Source organism: Candida parapsilosis, contig 005809, assembly GCF_000182765.1.
Source record: "Candida parapsilosis strain CDC317 annotated contig 005809".
Classification (NCBI taxonomy): Eukaryota; Fungi; Ascomycota; class Pichiomycetes; order Serinales; family Debaryomycetaceae; genus Lodderomyces; species Lodderomyces parapsilosis.
This window is the reverse complement of record NW_023503281.1, coordinates 1,101,979-1,119,577: the sequence shown is the minus strand read 5'-3', so window position 1 is coordinate 1,119,577 and position 17,599 is coordinate 1,101,979. Positions and strand designations below refer to the sequence as shown.

General features: G+C 36.9%; 6 protein-coding genes across 6 annotated transcripts; 1 reads left to right on the top strand and 5 right to left on the bottom strand. All coding sequences in view use genetic code 12, as the record gives it.

The window, feature by feature from the left end:
- Nucleotides 1-74: 74 nt before the first annotated feature.
- Nucleotides 75-1,700, bottom strand: CPAR2_205410 (origin recognition complex subunit 5; the record flags this gene model as incomplete). The annotated part of the gene is made up of 1 exon (XM_036809430.1): nucleotides 75-1,700. One exon carries the CDS (start codon nucleotides 1,698-1,700, stop codon nucleotides 75-77), a length of 1,626 nt encoding a protein of 541 aa, XP_036666068.1.
- A 166-nt stretch (nucleotides 1,701-1,866) lies between these two features.
- POL2 (DNA polymerase epsilon catalytic subunit) lies at nucleotides 1,867-8,526 on the bottom strand (the record flags this gene model as incomplete). The annotated part of the gene is made up of 1 exon (XM_036809429.1): nucleotides 1,867-8,526. The coding sequence occupies one exon, from the start codon at nucleotides 8,524-8,526 to the stop codon at nucleotides 1,867-1,869; it is 6,660 nt and encodes a 2,219-aa protein (XP_036666067.1).
- Nucleotides 8,527-9,157: 631 nt separating this feature from the next.
- On the bottom strand, nucleotides 9,158-10,135 carry CPAR2_205390 (protein transporter YIF1; the record flags this gene model as incomplete). Its single annotated transcript, XM_036809428.1, has 1 exon — nucleotides 9,158-10,135. One exon carries the CDS (start codon nucleotides 10,133-10,135, stop codon nucleotides 9,158-9,160), a length of 978 nt encoding a protein of 325 aa, XP_036666066.1.
- A 1,388-nt stretch (nucleotides 10,136-11,523) lies between these two features.
- On the top strand, nucleotides 11,524-12,987 carry TPS1 (alpha,alpha-trehalose-phosphate synthase (UDP-forming) TPS1; the record flags this gene model as incomplete). Its single annotated transcript, XM_036809427.1, has 1 exon — nucleotides 11,524-12,987. One exon carries the CDS (start codon nucleotides 11,524-11,526, stop codon nucleotides 12,985-12,987), a length of 1,464 nt encoding a protein of 487 aa, XP_036666065.1.
- A 120-nt stretch (nucleotides 12,988-13,107) lies between these two features.
- Nucleotides 13,108-14,934, bottom strand: CPAR2_205370 (uncharacterized protein; the record flags this gene model as incomplete). The annotated part of the gene is made up of 1 exon (XM_036809426.1): nucleotides 13,108-14,934. The coding sequence occupies one exon, from the start codon at nucleotides 14,932-14,934 to the stop codon at nucleotides 13,108-13,110; it is 1,827 nt and encodes a 608-aa protein (XP_036666064.1).
- A 1,062-nt stretch (nucleotides 14,935-15,996) lies between these two features.
- Nucleotides 15,997-17,094, bottom strand: PTC4 (type 2C protein phosphatase; the record flags this gene model as incomplete). The annotated part of the gene is made up of 1 exon (XM_036809425.1): nucleotides 15,997-17,094. The coding sequence occupies one exon, from the start codon at nucleotides 17,092-17,094 to the stop codon at nucleotides 15,997-15,999; it is 1,098 nt and encodes a 365-aa protein (XP_036666063.1).
- Between the last annotated feature and the right edge of the window lie 505 nt (nucleotides 17,095-17,599).

Here is a 17,599-nt window from a genome sequence, read left to right as displayed (position 1 = left end):
CACTATCACAAGAATGGGTTGCTGCATGGGCTTATGCGCTTATGCGCTTTTAAAGGACCCACAGCCTTTTTCCATCAATCATCATCCAAGAAATCAGCAATAGGGAAATCAATCGACTTGGCAATAGCTTCCGCCATATTCCAATCCAAATTACACTTCCATCGAATCCGAGCTGCCAAAATATCAGAATTATTGGTCTTGCTTAAAAATCCCAATGAATACAATGTGGCAATTTGTAAATTCAAATCGATATTTTTCGTCAATGTAAAATTGGCCTTTTCCAATTGTTTTTTATTTTCCAAATCAATAATTTCATCACCCAAATACAACAAATCATTCTTATCGGATTGATTCAATGTTTGTGAAGAATGTTGGTAAATCACTGATAATATGGCCAAGATTCGTTCTAAATCGACATAATTTGCTGTCAACATGCGTGAATCGATATCATCTCTAGTCAAGTGAGCAGATTCATTGGAGCCACCATTCAATTTTTGTCGTTTCATCTTTTTGGGACTGGCACGTTTTTTGTACTTGACTACTTTCACTTTGGAGTATTTGTGGAGGTCATTCCGTTGGTTTCCATATGATGCCAAGTATGCTGCTAAAAGAATGAATTTGGAATGATAGGGTAAATCTTGAACATTTCCAAGTCCAACTGGTTCTCCATAATCGTTGGTGGTGACACCACCATTGCCATTTTCTTGTCCTTCTTCTCTTTCCCCATCATCGTCACCATCGTGTAGCGTTTTGTAATCTGGCACTGACGAATTACTAATAATCTTATCATTAGTAAACAAATCAATATTATGTTTGAAAACTTTAACAATTTCGTAAATCGAAAACATCCCATTTTGAATAGGTTCAATAAATTTACCCCATAACTCAACCACTAAATGTTGCAACATAACCATATTGGAACCAGTGTACAGGTAATACAGATCAACAACAAATTTGACATACTGGTTATAAAACTCCCTCTTGGTTGACTCTGGAACATCATTTTCTTCACCATCATCTCGTGCCATACTGCTTGCTTGAAACTGACACAATCGTGCATTTTGCAAAATCTTCACCACTTGGTCTTCAGTATAGGGTTCAAACTCAATCAACGGGTTAGACAATGTCACCACTTGTCGAGGTATACCACTGCTAAACACAATAATCACTGATAAATTCTGCACCAATGTCGAACACTCTCTCATTTTACTAAAAGCGGCAATAAATTCAGTGCAATTGTCCAAACATTGATCAAAACGATCCAATACCAATACATGATGAGATTTGTATCTAGTTGCATGAAACAAAGTTTCCAATGATGATACAAAAGTGGAAAATTGATCGGAAATGGACAGGGTTAATGCCACTTCATCAGCCTTCAGTAATGTTGATTGTCCGTCTTCCTCATCATTACCATTGGCGTCACACCCATCCCTTCGTATCCTTGTGAAACATCTCTGTAGTAACATCTGTTTCGATACACATTCATCACATTTGATAAGTGTATGGTTCAATTGTATTGTTTTGAGAAATTCGGTCACCACGAGGGTTTTGCCAATTGGCTTGTACCCATTTATCAATACACATGGTGAAGATAAATTGGCATCTCTATTGATGAATGCATTGAGAGCACTAATTTCAAAATCTCGTTCTTTTATCTTCAATTTGAGGTGGCTAAGCTCTTCTGTAGTTAAACTCATGGGTGGTCAATACCGTTGCTTTGATAGTCGTGGTCTAATGTTTGTTGGAATGGTTTTTCTCTATTCGTGCTTCCGTTATTGTTATATTTTCAATTCTCTACGCGACACACTTGTATTACACAAAAAGATTTAGTCTATAATCTATACACCTCCTCTCTCCCCCCCTTTATATCATCTCCTCCAACACACCATTCAAAAGCTGCATATTGTAATACTTGCCAACATTGGCAAACACTTGCACCCACTTATCAACTTCAGCATGATTCACAGTTTCAACCCAATTACCAGAACACGTACAAAATAAATCCAAATTCCCTTGTCTTATAGAACCACATTTATCACATTGTAAATCTTGACTGTAAAAATCAGTAAGTATCTTCATCAACCTTGCAATGGTTTCTTCCTCCAACGCAATCTTGTTATATGGTCGATGACAAGCAGTACAATTCCAAACATTAATCTCTTCATCACGACATAAATCAACATCCCTAATATGATTACAATAATCACATATGACATGAGGTAGCCTCAATGATGTACTGGGATTGATGAAATTTGCTTGAGAACTGAATTCCTTAACATCAAATATTTGCAATAATTCCTTTTTCAATAATCGTACTTCGATATTCCTATTTTTAGATAAACTGAAAACAGCACAAATAAACTTGACTAATTCCAAAGCTGGATTTCTCATCTTTAAATATGATCCAGGTAAATTGGGGAACTCATACTCCTTTTTGAACTCAGGATTGATTATAGAATCAATTTGTTTGCGATACAATTTCTCAATTCTCTTTTGCAATGGTTTTCTGAAAATCTCAATAACCCCATTATCGAGATTATCAACTTCTTGTATTTCTTGAGTTTGCAACTTCTTTTGTCCATTCAAAATATGGAAAATCTGGGTCACTCTAGGGGTACCAAATTGTGTAGCACCGCCAGCACCAGCACCAGCACCAGCACCAGCACCAGCACCAGTCAAATTCTTGGCCTTATATTGAGACAATGCATCCAAAAAGATAAAGATCCAATCTTCAAATTCATTCTGGAAAACAATGGGGAGAAACTTTTTAATTTGCCAATTGTTCTCCACTACTAGCTCTTGTCTTTCTTCACGAGTGATTTCAATACAACCTCTTCCTCCATAATTAAACTCATCCATCCAAATCAAAATATCCCAGTACTTGACAATCTTCAAGTCAAGAAAATTGAAAAGCGGTTTAGATCTAGCTGCTTTCAAAATATATTGTCCATAAGCGAATGAATTCTCCACAGACACTTTTGAAGTTTGAATCAACATTTTCGTTCTATTGGCAAAAATAACCTGTGCCCCCATTCGCTTGAACTCGCTAACCAACTGCAATAATGCTTTCGAACTCAAATTGTGCACATGGTAATGTAATGAAGGATCGTACAAGAATGAATCCTTCTTTTGAACCCAAGTGATTAATGCACTCATGACAAAATCAGCATTGACGTTATTTCCAAGTGCATCATCCCACCAATCTTTGACCATACTTCTCAATAATGAGAGTGCTGGCGAAGAAAATGAGTCTTCTGCAAACGTTGAAGCTCCATGATTATTATCAAATTGGACCCCATCTTCAGCCAAATCGGTACCTTCAGCTTCATTAATCAAAGAACTGGTCAAAATTGTATTGATTGTTAATGTTCCAATCTCAACTTCCAAACAAGTGGTTTCGTAAACCTCAGAATTATTGATTGTGGGGAACTCCAACGATTCCAAGTTGAGTACACGATCCATTTCAAACCCACCATGATCAGGTAAAGGATTTGGTGACCACCAAAGCACAATATTGTTTTCAGTCAATCTTCTTGCGTATTCCACATCAATCAAGTAACCAACATTTTCAATTTGTAAATTACAAAGTGGTACTCGCCCATATTTCGACAATGCAATCAAATTCTTGATCCACGAAGCCAATGCAAAGTAGTGATTCATTACTCGTTTGGAAATCAAAACTTGCCATCCAATTGCTGGAAGTGTGAGTTCACTAATGGCCATTTTAATAGTGGGGAATTCAGCAACAGAGGTTAAAAGGGGTACAATCTTGGAAATGTACGGTGATTGGATAGCCAACAACGCCTTATTGCTTCGACTTTCGTGAATCTTTCCAATTGCTTGATTCACTTTCTTCAACAACTTCAATTTATCATGAAAATACAGTACATCAAATGCCATCTCATCTGGATAGTCAATAACACGTGACATTTTCTTTAATTTCTCCCGTTTATTCTCAAATACCTCACCATAGATTTTTGAAATATTGTTTGGTAATTCTTGGGCATTCGCAGTGGGTTTCAAAACAAACATTGCACATTGATTATCCCAAGATTTGAAAATGGTATAGTATTCATAACTATTGGTGACAATATGAAGAAGGTAAACCACATCCATATCAAATTTATTCAAATAGGCATCATTTTCAACTTTCAACAACTCCTTAGTGTTGAAGCCGTTTTTTAATCCTTTACCAAGAGCTCCAACTTTGGTGTCATCAAACTTGACGGTGTTTCCCAACTCAATTACCGCCCGCTCAATTGGTTCGACATTGGCTTCATAGATACCTAATATATTTGAGCTTTGAAACACGCTATCAACATCAGCAATTTGGTCTTGATAAATTGATTGGGGCATGGTAAATTTGTACAAATTCGTGGCGTCATGCGAATTGGGTAAAATGGCATTTGATTTTTCAATTTCACATCCAACAATGGATTGCTTTGCAGTGAGTGGACTTTTGAAGGAAGCATAAACCCTTTTTGGTACGTGGAAATTAAAAGTATGAATCTTTTCTCCAGCTGAAACATAAACTTTCAAATCTCCTGGTTTCATCGGATCTGGCTTGTATTCAAGTATTTCCCAATTGCTTCCAGCAATATTTTCTGCTTGCTTTCTCATCATGCCACCAACAGTTGATCTTTGAGCACTTTGCGCTTGAGAGCCGAAAAGTTTGCGTCTTCTTTCCCTACTTGAAGCTTGCATTGCCCATTTGGCTTTTTGAAATAGCAAGAATCCAACGTAATCTTTAGTCATGTCGGGACAAGTTCCATTCAAGATTGCCTGGTTTTTCTCCTCCTCTTCAGAATCATAAACCAAATTGGCCCTTCCAGCTTTTCTTTTCCTCAATTTGACTGAGCTCATTTTAGCCTTGACTGCTCCCGTATCAATTTCACCAAAGTCTTCAATATCCTGAACCTTGTTGTCATCCTTGGTTGCTGCATTGAAAAATTGTCCTATTGATTTTTGTTGTTTGGAGCTTTCTCTGTTTTCCACTCGTTTCCTCATCCAATCAGGGTGGGGTACTCTAGGAACTGGGTTTTTCACATTTTGCAAAGCAGCTGGGATGGTGATGATTTTTTGCACCACTGATGCCAACCTCTCATAGTAGTAACCCCAATCAATTACATCCCTGGGACTAAACTTGTTCAAAGATGGATCTTTGAGCCATTTCTTCATGAATATCTCCTTCTTCTCTGACGAAAAAATTGAAACTGGGATTGCTCTCTCAGTAACTGGAGCACCAATCGGCTTGGCACTGATAATGTACTTTGTTGCCAAACCAGCATCCTTGACCATATCTTCTCCCAAGAATTCACCCAATCGTCTTGCTGTTGTGATTGATGTTGATTTTTGATCCCCATATTCCGCCAAACTTTTGGACATACTTCGATTTTCACAAATAAGTTCAATGAGATCTTCATCTTCCAACATGCCACCTTTTGTGTCCAATACATCGAGCCAATTATTGGCCACAGTAGCCACTGCCTGATAACAAGATTCCAAGCTGTCACCTTCCAAAAACAATTTGAATATATCTGATTGGAAATTCTTGATCAATTGAAGCTCACCTCTTCTCTTCAATTCAAACCCCTTTAACTCTGCTAACGAGCCATCATCATTAAACACGGCATATCTTTTCTTTAACCCTTTACCTTCTTCTTTCGAAGTTGGCAAGATCATGGCTTTGTAAGGCCCATCCACTTCAAAGAAAATGGAGTTATCCGATCTGGTCTTGTATTTGAACGTTTCCGGATCAACTAAATCCTGATACTGATCATTAGTGAACCTTTCATGAACCAAGTAGTTCAACATTGAACAAGGATACTCCAAAAAGATCTTTTTCCCATCTTTACATTTCAAATTAAAGTTTTCGGGGAAGCTTTTGGGCAAAATACACCAAATACCATCAGTATCCAATTCCAATGGTCGTCCAATACGTTCAACCAACGCCCTGGCCATTTGAATGATTGTGGCACCAGTTAAACAAGTGACACCAGCCATTTCCATGGAGTACCACCTCGAACCTTTTCTCATGACATACCCATAAAATGAATTCAAAATGACTTTGTGAGCCAATTGCAAGGAGTCATACAATACCACCATTTTGTTTGCATCATCTCTTGCAGCTTTATCATTGCGATCAATTTTGTTTACTTTGCCCTTCCAAACTTTGGCCAAACCTTTAAACTCGTATCTTCTATCTCTAAAGCTTCTCACAGTATCAACATAGAATGGGTTTTCTCGCTGACAAATAATTGCCTCTCTAGTAACCACTTGACTTTGTTTGACTCTGTGATACACTTTCCTTGAGTAGTCACTAACTCTTTTCTTGATGGCCGAGGCCTGCTCAGCATACGAAAGTTCATCAAACGTTCTAGGTGGTAACCACGGCTTTAGACCGGGAAACTTTTCATTCTGTAATGTTCGTTTCATCATATTGTATTCATTCATTTCTGCAGGGTAGTATTCACCCCTCCATGACCAAGGAAGTCTCCTATCACAGTTCTTACCAGGTCGATTGAAATCACATGTAGCACAATCCTCCTCCGTTTTCATCGAGTCTGGTTGTAAACGATTGGAGGTCATAATGTTGGGGTACATGGAAGCAACATCCACGTGGTAAATTAATGGCACTTCTTTCCTCACTGGGTTATTCTTCATATCCAACAATGTCTCCTTGATCTCGTTATAAACTTCGTCGAAATTTTCAACATCTTCCATCTTTTTGTTGTTTTCAACTTCAATGCAAAATTTGATGGAGTTGTGCAAATTGCCCAACAATTCATCAATGGCAGTGGGATCTACTTTGAAATCAGTCTCAATATCACTGCGAAATACACCTGCTTCCAATGACTCAACATGACCACCAACATAGGTTTCCGACTCCAATAAATGTCCGTCATAAAACCGTTCAATTGGATCTGAATGTTTATTGGGCAACAAAATATTATTCTCATATGCTTGAACTGACAACAACATTTCACACAATGTACCTGTACCTTTACGCAACACTTCATCAGGGTTTAACGGAATAATGGTACACAATGAGAAAATGAATGGGTGAACGTACTTGTAATACAAGTAATAAGTTGCAACCGCATCGGAAACTGAATACTCCGACAATAGCTGGGGTTTTTCATAAGCATAAGGCGTCATCAACTCTGGATCCAATTCAGTTGGGTTGTAGCCCAATTTAGCAGTAGTGACCGCTTTCAAACCTTGCGACCCTTGAGGTAAGTAAGAGTCTCTTTTAACCCATCTAAAACAATCCATATGGACACAGTACTTTGATTTATATTCGCCTTCATTATCTTTGGCAAACCCAATTTCATTAAACATATCCAAGTCATGAAACCTGGCTCTATTTTCAACAAATGGCCAATCAAAAAAATCACCATTAAAAGTAGCAATGACTGTAGGCCTTGCATCTCGTATATGCTCAAAAAATCTCATCAATACATGCTTTTCATCCTGTTCGTTAAAGATTGTGAATAATCCAGGATATTCAGGTTTTGGTGTGTATTCGAAATCTTCAATATCTTCCGAGATAATCTCTCGATTAGTAATCAAGAACCCTTCGCCATCAATCATGTACGAAATCATCATTACTTGATCAATTTTGGCATCAGGGAATTTCAAGGGAGCCTTTGTGGTTTCAATATCAAATGCCAACACAACTGGATCAGGAAACACAACCTTCTCTTTATCCTCGACAATGTCCACTTTAGAATGTTTGGCATAAACGTAGTACCATTTTCCAACACGCACTTGTTTGTCAATGGATACTCTAACATGATAAGGTACATCATATTCCTTAATGTCACTGATTAGTTGTGAAGGATCAGAAGCATCAACTTCATTGGAAAAATTGAAAACATCTCTCGATTCCCGTTTCATTTGATTATCTTTGATAATTGGGGTAAGTAGTCTTCTTGCTGATAGTAAATCCTGAATATTATGGAATGTCAATTTAATCAAGTTCTTTTTCAATCCAAGCAAATGATTCGGTAGTGATAAGTCTTCCTTTGTGACTCGTCCAAAACTCTTGACATTGCAAATCTCGAGGTGTTTCCTCATCCATTCTTCAACTTCAGACTCGTGTCCAGGTGCAATTGTTTCAATAAAGAAATATGGATCGTATTGTAGTGTAGCTTTAAAACTTCCACCTTCTTCATCTAAAAAGTAATAGTCAACACCAGAATAACCGGTTAAATAACCATCACTCGGTATAGTAGTTGCATGCATATTGATCAACCATCCTTTGCGTGGTTTATTACCATCATTTTCACCATGTTCAAATCGGTCAAACCCCATTAATGAATCCATTTGATCTATTCTCGTGACTAGATCCTTTTTTTGAATTGAGTCTGTGAGCATGGGATTATTAGCTTTGTATGGGTCCTCTGGTTCCTGATGTTTTCGTGATCTATACTGACTAGTTTGGTATTTAGATCGTTTGTCATTTTTAACAAATCTAGCAGACGTGGATCCTTTGAAAGTAGGTTTTGATGAGGAGGACATAGTGTGGTTGCTCCAGTGGTGGTGGTGGTAGTAGTAGTAGTAGTAGTAGAAGCAGTAGGAGCAATAAGTATATGTTAATAAATAAATATAACACCCTTGATTGATTGATGGCAGTATCTGAGAATCAAAGTGTGGTCTTGTGTGCTGGGTTGATTCAATTGATAAAACTTTGCAACACCTCTTTAAAATGTGAGTGAGAGAGAAAGAAACATTGTTATGCTAAAAAAATAAGAAGAGTGAGAAAAATAAATAAATGGACGCGTTTCGTGTTGCTAAAGGAGGATGAAAAAAAAAAAAAAAAAATGAAAGAAAACAAAACCAACTTGAGTGTGCGAGACTTATACACCAAGGGTAATAATAACAGTGTACAGCACTTGTATGCTTATACACTTGATCCTGGATCTACTGCGCCTTGGGTTTGAGTTAATGTATCTTATAGTTGAATTCTATTCTTGCTTTAGTACATAATACAAAACATCTGTGCTTGCTCAATAAGCTGTGTTGAAAGTAGAGTTGATTAAGATGTAGCCTCTCAATTCAGGGTTGCATTGTATAGTGTAGCCTAAAAATAGTCTTGCAAGCACAGTTTGTTCCTTCCATTCAACCATCCTTCTATACAACGCTTCTATTTTTACTTGCTCATGTAAAGAAAAATCAACCCCTGAATAATGACAGCATAAACAAACAAGAATTGAATTCTCATCTTTCTTTGTTTACCAGTAACAACAGTATTGTTACCAACAGTATTTCCAGTATTTGTTGGTGGTAAAATGATGTACCGCAACAGTCTCATTAAAAACACTGATAAACAAAGAATAAAACCGACAACAATCAAGTAGTAAGCCCAACCCAAATATTGACCAATGGTATGTTTCAAACACAAGACAACAACAATGGAAACATACTTGTATCCTGAAAAACTAATGATATCATAAATCTTAATTTGAGAACAATTTAATAAATATAATCCAATCTTGAATATAGCTACATCCAATACTGCAAATGCCAATGTTTGCGATGCCAAGTAACCAAACAATTGTGGATGAAACTCTCCACTAAGTCCTTGGAAAGCTGCCCACAACAAGATGTAAGTAACAAATGACATTATTGGAATGTACAAATCAGGCGCATTAACGTCGTAAGCTGGTGGCAAGTATTGGCCCAGACCATTATCCTTGGCCAATACTCTAGTCCAATCTTTATGACGAAATGGGAATAATATAAGTAGAATCTTTTTCAATACATATGAATTACTAACTTGGAAATAGTACTTGATATCACCTGAAATTGACCCAAAGTTTTCTTGAATATATTGGTTTGATTGCTGAAAACCAGATCTAGCAAATTGAGAAGCTAGAGCAGCAGCAGGATCATTGAGGAAATTGCCAAATTGTGGTGGTGGTGGCTGTCCTGGCTGTCCTGGTTGTCCTGGCTGTCCCGAGTGCACATGTGGTTGTTGGAAATGTTGTTGCTGTTGTTGGTGTTGTTGTTGTTGATGTTGTTGTCCAGCTTGGGGAATTGGTTGGGTGTATTGTGGCTGTGGGTGGTGTAAATTGTTGTTCTGGTGTGGCTGATATGACTCAGCTGCATATCCATAGGGATTAGACATAATCTTCAATGAGTTGTGATATATATATATATATATATATATATATATATATATGTATGTATATACAGTAGTTGTCCCTACTTTTGATCTCTTTGAAATTATTTTCTCTGTTCTCTCTATTTAATTCTTTACATTTTGCTGTCAAGTAGTGTAGATTGCCCAATTTGGTAATATAGTACATATCTGCCACATGTATCTCTGGCGCTGTCTATAAAATTCCGCTGTTTTCCGAAATAAAATAAAAAATAAAAAATAAAAAATAAAAAAAATAAAAACAATAATAAAAAACGCTACCAATATCTTTTTTCAATGTCTAATGTGCCTTATTGAGATTGTTTTATTTTATTTTTATTTATAATTGCTGTGTGGCAAAGATTAAAATGAAGATGAGAAGAAGAAGAAGAAGAAAAAAAAAAATAAAAAAAAAAGAGAAAGAGAAAGAGAGAAAGAATCTAGACCAACATCAATCACAATACACAACAATAGAGAAACAAAAGTTATAAATCTTACTATTTGCATAGCCACTCCCCTCTTTTTGAAATAAAACTACAGATAGTAACAGATAACACATATACCCATCATCAGCTTTCCACTCCTCACTCCTCTCTCCTCACTCCTCCCTCCTCACTCATCACTACCCCCCCCCCCCCCCTTCCTTAACTTTTACTTCCTCAACTTCGTCCTCGGCTACTCCTTCCCACTTTGTTATATTTATACATAAAGATCCCTCCCTCCCTTTGAGATTGTGTTTTGAAGATCAATGTTTTGCCTTTTGAAAACGTTTCTAGTGAGCACGAGGGGGGAGGAAAAGGAGGAGAGATAGATACACAATTGAGAAAACGTAATCACCAAGCGCAATATGTATATGTATATACTCATCACACTAACCCCTAATTTGAGGCTGATAAATATGTTTTTCTTTGATACCAATTGTTTCACTTTATTATAAAGTTGCTAATCAAAACAATGTAACAGTTTTTATAACTATAAGTAATACTACTACTACTACTACTACTACTACTACTACTATTACTACTACTACTACAACTGTAACAACTAAAAACATAAAAAAATATTACATATTACACAAAGGAATTCCTTGGAATAATAATTTTAATAATTTTAAATTAAAATAGATTTATATTTTATATTTTATATATATCAAAAAAATATGTAATAACCAAAGTAGCAAAAAACAAAGATCAACCAACAATAAGCAAAAGCGATTGCTAATTCTTAACTCGTCAACAAATCACAATCAATTGTTGCTTACGTATATATATTTATTTATACATATATATATATATATATTTCCACTCATACACTATTCCCTCAATTTATTTGCACACCAACTCCAACGACACCATTTTTTGTTTAGATAGATCATCATGGTAGAAGGAAAAGTATTTGTCGTTTCGAATAGATTACCAGTCACCATCAAAAGAAAAGAAGATGGATCATACGACTACTCCATGTCATCAGGTGGACTAGTCACTGCATTACAAGGATTGAAAAAAACCACTGAATTCCAATGGTTAGGATGGCCCGGATTAGAAATACCTGAAGATGAACAAGCCAAAGTCAATAAGGACTTGATGAATAAGTTCAAGTGTACTGCCATTTTCCTTTCTGACACAATTGCCGATTTACACTATAATGGATTCAGTAATTCCATCTTGTGGCCATTGTTTCATTATCATCCTGGTGAAATGAATTTCGATGAAAATGCATGGGCAGCATATATCGAAGCCAACAAGAAATTTGCCGTGGAAATTTCAAAACAAGTTGAAGATAACGATATGGTTTGGGTACATGATTATCATTTGATGCTATTACCAGAAATGTTGCGACAAGAAATTGGCTCTCTGAAGAAAAACATTCGTATTGGGTTTTTCTTGCATACGCCATTCCCATCATCGGAAATTTATCGTATTTTACCAGTTAGAAAAGAAATTCTTGTTGGGGTTTTAAGTTGTGACTTGATTGGTTTCCACACTTATGACTATGCTCGTCATTTCTTGAGTTCAGTATCAAGAATCGTACCCAATGTCAAGACATTACCCAATGGAATCCTCTATGAAAACCGATCAATTAGTATTGGTGCTTTCCCCATTGGTATCGATGTTGATAATTTCACCGAAGGGCTCAAAAACCCCGAAGTTCAACAACGTATAACTCAATTGGAGAAAAAATTTGACGGCGTTAAAGTCATTGTTGGAGTTGATCGGTTGGATTATATAAAGGGGGTCCCACAAAAATTGCATGCTTTTGAAATTTTCTTGCAACAAAATCCTGAATGGATAGGTAAAGTTGTTCTTGTTCAAGTTGCAGTGCCACTGAGAGGCGATGTTGAAGAGTATCAAAGTTTAAGAGCAACAGTTAATGAATTGGTGGGGAGAATCAATGGTCAATTTGGCACGGTTGAATTTGTCCCCATTCACTATATGCATAAATCCATTCCTTTTAATGAGTTACTTTCATTATACAATATCAGTGATGTATGTTTAGTTAGTTCAACCAGAGATGGAATGAACTTGGTGTCGTATGAATACATTGCATGTCAACAACAACGTAAGGGGGCGTTGATTTTGTCGGAATTTGCTGGTGCGGCTCAATGTTTGTCGGGGGCAATTGTGGTTAATCCATGGAACACTGAAGATTTAAGTGATGCCATAAAGGAAAGTTTGACATTACCACTGGAGAAGAAGGCGTTCAATTTTACGAAAATGTTTGATTATATTTCCAAATATACTTCTGGTTATTGGGGAGAGTCATTTGTTAAGGAATTGTATAAATGCAATGCTGATGTGAAACCAGTAGATGCAAAAGAAGAAAGGAAACGCGGTGACTGAATAAAAGCCTATATACGTTTAATACCTACTTACTTTGTGCAAAAAGTTGAAATAAATTAGAATTGAAATAAAATGGAAAGAATGGTTAATTGACCATTAATCAATCAATCAATCAATCAATCAATCAAGATACTCGTGACTCAAATGAAGCACATTTTCTTCAGACAATGGCAAATACTTTTGCTGTTCCTGATCGTGTCCTTGCTCTTGTTTCTGTTCCTGCTCCTGCTCCTGCTCCTGTTCCAGCTGTTGTAGCTGCTGCTGCTGCTGCTGCTGCTGATGCTGCCTCAGCCTATCGTGTTTCTCCTTGGCCTCTTCAACCTGTTTTCTATTATAACCCTTCACCAAAGTGTTCTCATGGGGCACATTAATCACTTGAGGTCGTATACCCAATGTTCTCAATAACCCACTAGTATTCAAAAACGTACTAGGCATACTAGTTGTAGTCTTTTGTGATTGTGGTTGAAGTATTTTACTTTCGGTATAAAGTGTCGATTGCGGTAGATTATTAATCTTGTGGAAAAAAGGCTGCTTATTCAGATGTAACCCTGGTTCCTCACCTTCCCCTTCTCCATCTTCTTCTTCTTCTTCTTCCACTTGCCCTTGTCTTTGTTTCCGTTGGCGTCTTTTCTTACGACGTGTTCTTCTCGATCGAGTTCCCAAGTTCTCCTTTTCCGATCCATCGTCCTCATCATCCATGCCAACTTCTTGCTTATAATGACTAACATCATTTTCAAAGTTCTTGGCTGAATCGAATGCAGTTCTCAAGTATGGTAATTCTTCAGTAATGGATGACTTGTACATGCCATTACTACTGCTCAATTCATAATCGTAAAAGCTTCTACTGTCTCTTTGTGATGCTCCAGTTGCTCCAGTTGCTCCAGTTGCTCCTGCGCCACCTCTTGCTGATTTTAATTGGGTAATTGATCTAACCATTGGCAAATGTCCTTGGAATGCCGTGGATGAAGTCATGGAATATTCGGAGAATGTATCTTCAAGTCCATGAGAATCTTTACCCGATGTAGAAGAGGAATCTTCATCAAAGCCAAATTGCAAATCCGATTTGGGAGTTGATTCAGTGGGGTGATACTGCTGTGGGGTATGCTGTTGATGGTTTTGGTGGTGTCGCTGCTGTTGATGCTGGTGCAGCTGGTGCTGTAGTTGCTGTTCTAGCTCTTTGTCATGTTCTTTAATCCTCCTATCGATCATCTTTTCCATCTTATACTTTTCAAACATCTTTTCCAAATCATTAATCACGGCAAGACATTCGTATTTGGAGTCAAAGTCATTAGCCAAGATCGCGTCATTCAATTGTTTCAACAAGGTAACAATAAACGTCTTGTAATAGCTCACAGTGTCATCATCACCATCGTCTTCACTATCGCTATCGCTATCGCTATCACTACTTCTATCATCGTAATGCATCAACTCCAAATCTCGTCCAATCAAAATCAATTTCGCTTTTGAGTACGAAATCGACAATTGCTCAACAATCTCATCTTTTAATTTAATAACTCGCAACAACAACGACGTCAACATCGTTCCTTCGTCAGAGATCAAATCCAGCACCGATAACGTCCTCGATGACTTACTAACCAAATCAATATCAGCAGCAATCTTGACAATCTTGTAATTCAACTCACTGCACGCTTGCATCACCTTATCAGCAACGCCAGTATTGAAAATCTTGATTTTATCATCAACATTGGCAAAATGAGTGTTGGAATTATAATCTAGTGATAAAAATTCCCAACTTTTGAACTTGAGTTGAATCTTGTCCAATGTTTGCAAGATTATATACGTTGTTGAACACAACTTGTTTAATCGACGTTCGGAAATTTCGTGTATGAGATTTACAATCTGGCTTGATTTGGTCTCGTCTTTGTTCAAATTGGGATCCCTGACTAGGGATAGTATGGGGTCTTTGAAATTGGCAATGTCTGTCATTTTAGCCTATACGTCTGGGTTAATTGTTTATTTTTGATTGGGTGAATAAATATTGAAAATGCTAAAAGGAAAGAGTAATGGTCCTGCTTGCGGGGTGGGTGGAGCGTTTGTAGGTGGTATATCTATCGTTCGATAGAATGGGGTTGAAGCTATAATTGAGAAGCTAAGTTGCTGGATAAATCAGGTGGTAATTATTTGCGTTGAGTATCTTGTTTTGTATAATGGAGGTTTGTGAATGGAAAAAGTTATAAGTTCTGAATATGTTGTTATGCAATGGATGAATATAAGGTACCTGTGTACAGTTGAGTAATGAGCTCTATAAAGACATGTATATAATGCTGAATGGGGTTATATGCAAAGTGACAGCTAAGTTGGCCCGATATTCTTATTCTATTTCATCAGATGGTTACAAGAACATCATGATGATATTTTCTCGCTTTTTTCTCCGACATTCAAATTACACGACACACAGACAGTCAAAAAAAAAAAAAAAAAAAAAATCAGTCCACCTTTATCCAAAAAACTATATATAACCACATAGCTTTAGACAACATAGACGCGTAGAACCCCTTTTCATGTCAGTGGAAATGGAGTAGGGTAGGTACCCCACAGCCCACCGTTAGCTCGAATTCACAACTTGCTCTCATACAAGAGAATACATTGCATTATGTCATAGAAGGAATGTCGCGAAGCAATTGAATTACTCGTTATTATTACACCCCTACAAAATGAGATCCCTCTGAACATAGCTTCATGATAGAAAAGTCGAAGAGACTCTATTGTGGTAGCAGGAGGTGCGGCTAAACTACGGTTTCTTAGATTATAGTATAAATATCTCGGGTATAAATTGGCTATTTTTTTTTTTTCGGCTTGAAAAAAGAATCGCCATTGAATATACAACTAAGCTTGAGCTCTATGCACTTGCCACATCCTTCGTTCAAAGGCACCAATGTCTGTCTACACTTATCTCTACCTAATTCCGACCCTTGTCCATAATCACATATACATAATCGTTGTATCATTATATTACCCTATCATCACATTTATAACCCAACTTATCGTCTAATGTAATCCTTTTTCCTTTTCAATCTTGAAAATCATATCACTATACCAATCGTCTAGACTTTTACCAGGATGTAAAGCCACTATAATCAATGTCATGTTATCTAGCCCAATACCAGTATAGTTATTAGCCATGGTTAAACTGTCATTTAAAATATATTCAACAATCTTATTCAATTTCCATCCTAGTACCAATTTGTCTCGGATTAATTTGATTAATTGATCGTTTTTGAAACAGTCCCATATTCCATCACAGGCAATGACAATGAATTCGGGTGTTTGTAATTCATTCATGTCAAATATAAGAATTTCTGGTTCAACAGTTACTTGAAATAATTCTGGTGGAATGTGTATGTATTCATGATCCGATATCTGTAGCGATGGTGGTGACAGGTTACTAGTATTATTACTCAAGGACAGCTTGCTATTATTGTTGTTGTTGTTGTTGTTGTTGTTGTTGCTACTACTCTTGTTACTACCACTACTGCCCAGTTTCAGATTCAGTTGCTCTTGCTGGCCCTTTTTATACATTTCGGTAATATTGTCAAGGATATACTTGTTCAATGTAGATGTAAGATACGGAGTCTTGAATTTAAAATCTCCAACTGCTCGACTCAATGCCAACACTTCATTAACTCGATTGTTAATCACATACCCATTACTATTCTCTATGCGTACTCTTTCTCCAATCACACTTGGCTTTTGGTCAAATGATAACGTCTTGGAATTGCCTTCATTGGTGGATATTATACATCGTGAATCGCCAGTGTTTGCCACATATATCTTGTTGTTGAAAATTGCCACCACGACACTAGTTGATCCACAATTGATATAGCTTTGTGAATTGGACAAATCGTGATCCATCTTAAAAAATGAATCTTTCAAAATCTTGAGAACTTGTTGATTGCTAGAAACTTTTCCGCTGCTACTGCTGTTATAACGACTTGCGTCTTGTAGATGTATGAGTCGTTTGAAAATATACTTTGTCAAATGATTTGACAAGTACTCTGCACATTGTTGTCCTCCGTGCCCATCAAATACTCCAAACACGGCAACAGTTTCATCCTCATTAATTTTAGCATCATGCGCGTCTTCCATACTCATACGATACCCTTGCATAGATCCAATACAATAGGAAAGTCTCGTATATACCTTATAATCGAGATTCTTGTCCTCAATCGGATGTGAAAGTAAGTGTCCCATAACCCGTGTTTCTTTATAGTAGTGGTGATATTTGTTCTAAATTGAATTGAATAAGTGTCCAGTTCAGGGTGTAATTGAAACGGTTTAAAATCAATGAAGATCCCCTTATTCTCTGTACTAATTTTTTTTGGATTGGTTCTCTTTTTGGTTTTTTTTTTGTTGGTTCTAACCATTGAAAAGTTGGGCTGTGAGTATGGAGACTTTGCATAGTGCAACTAATGCCAGAGGTATAGGCTCTTCATGAGTTACCAAAAGTAATAGACTTAGTAGTCTAGGGAAGCTATACTGAAGTCAATGTAGAAGGTGTGCGACCTTATTACTCAAACTGTTCAATAATTCCCCCCAAAACCCACACTTTAAAAAAACCGCAACCATAGGAGCTACCAAGTTCAGTTGAAAA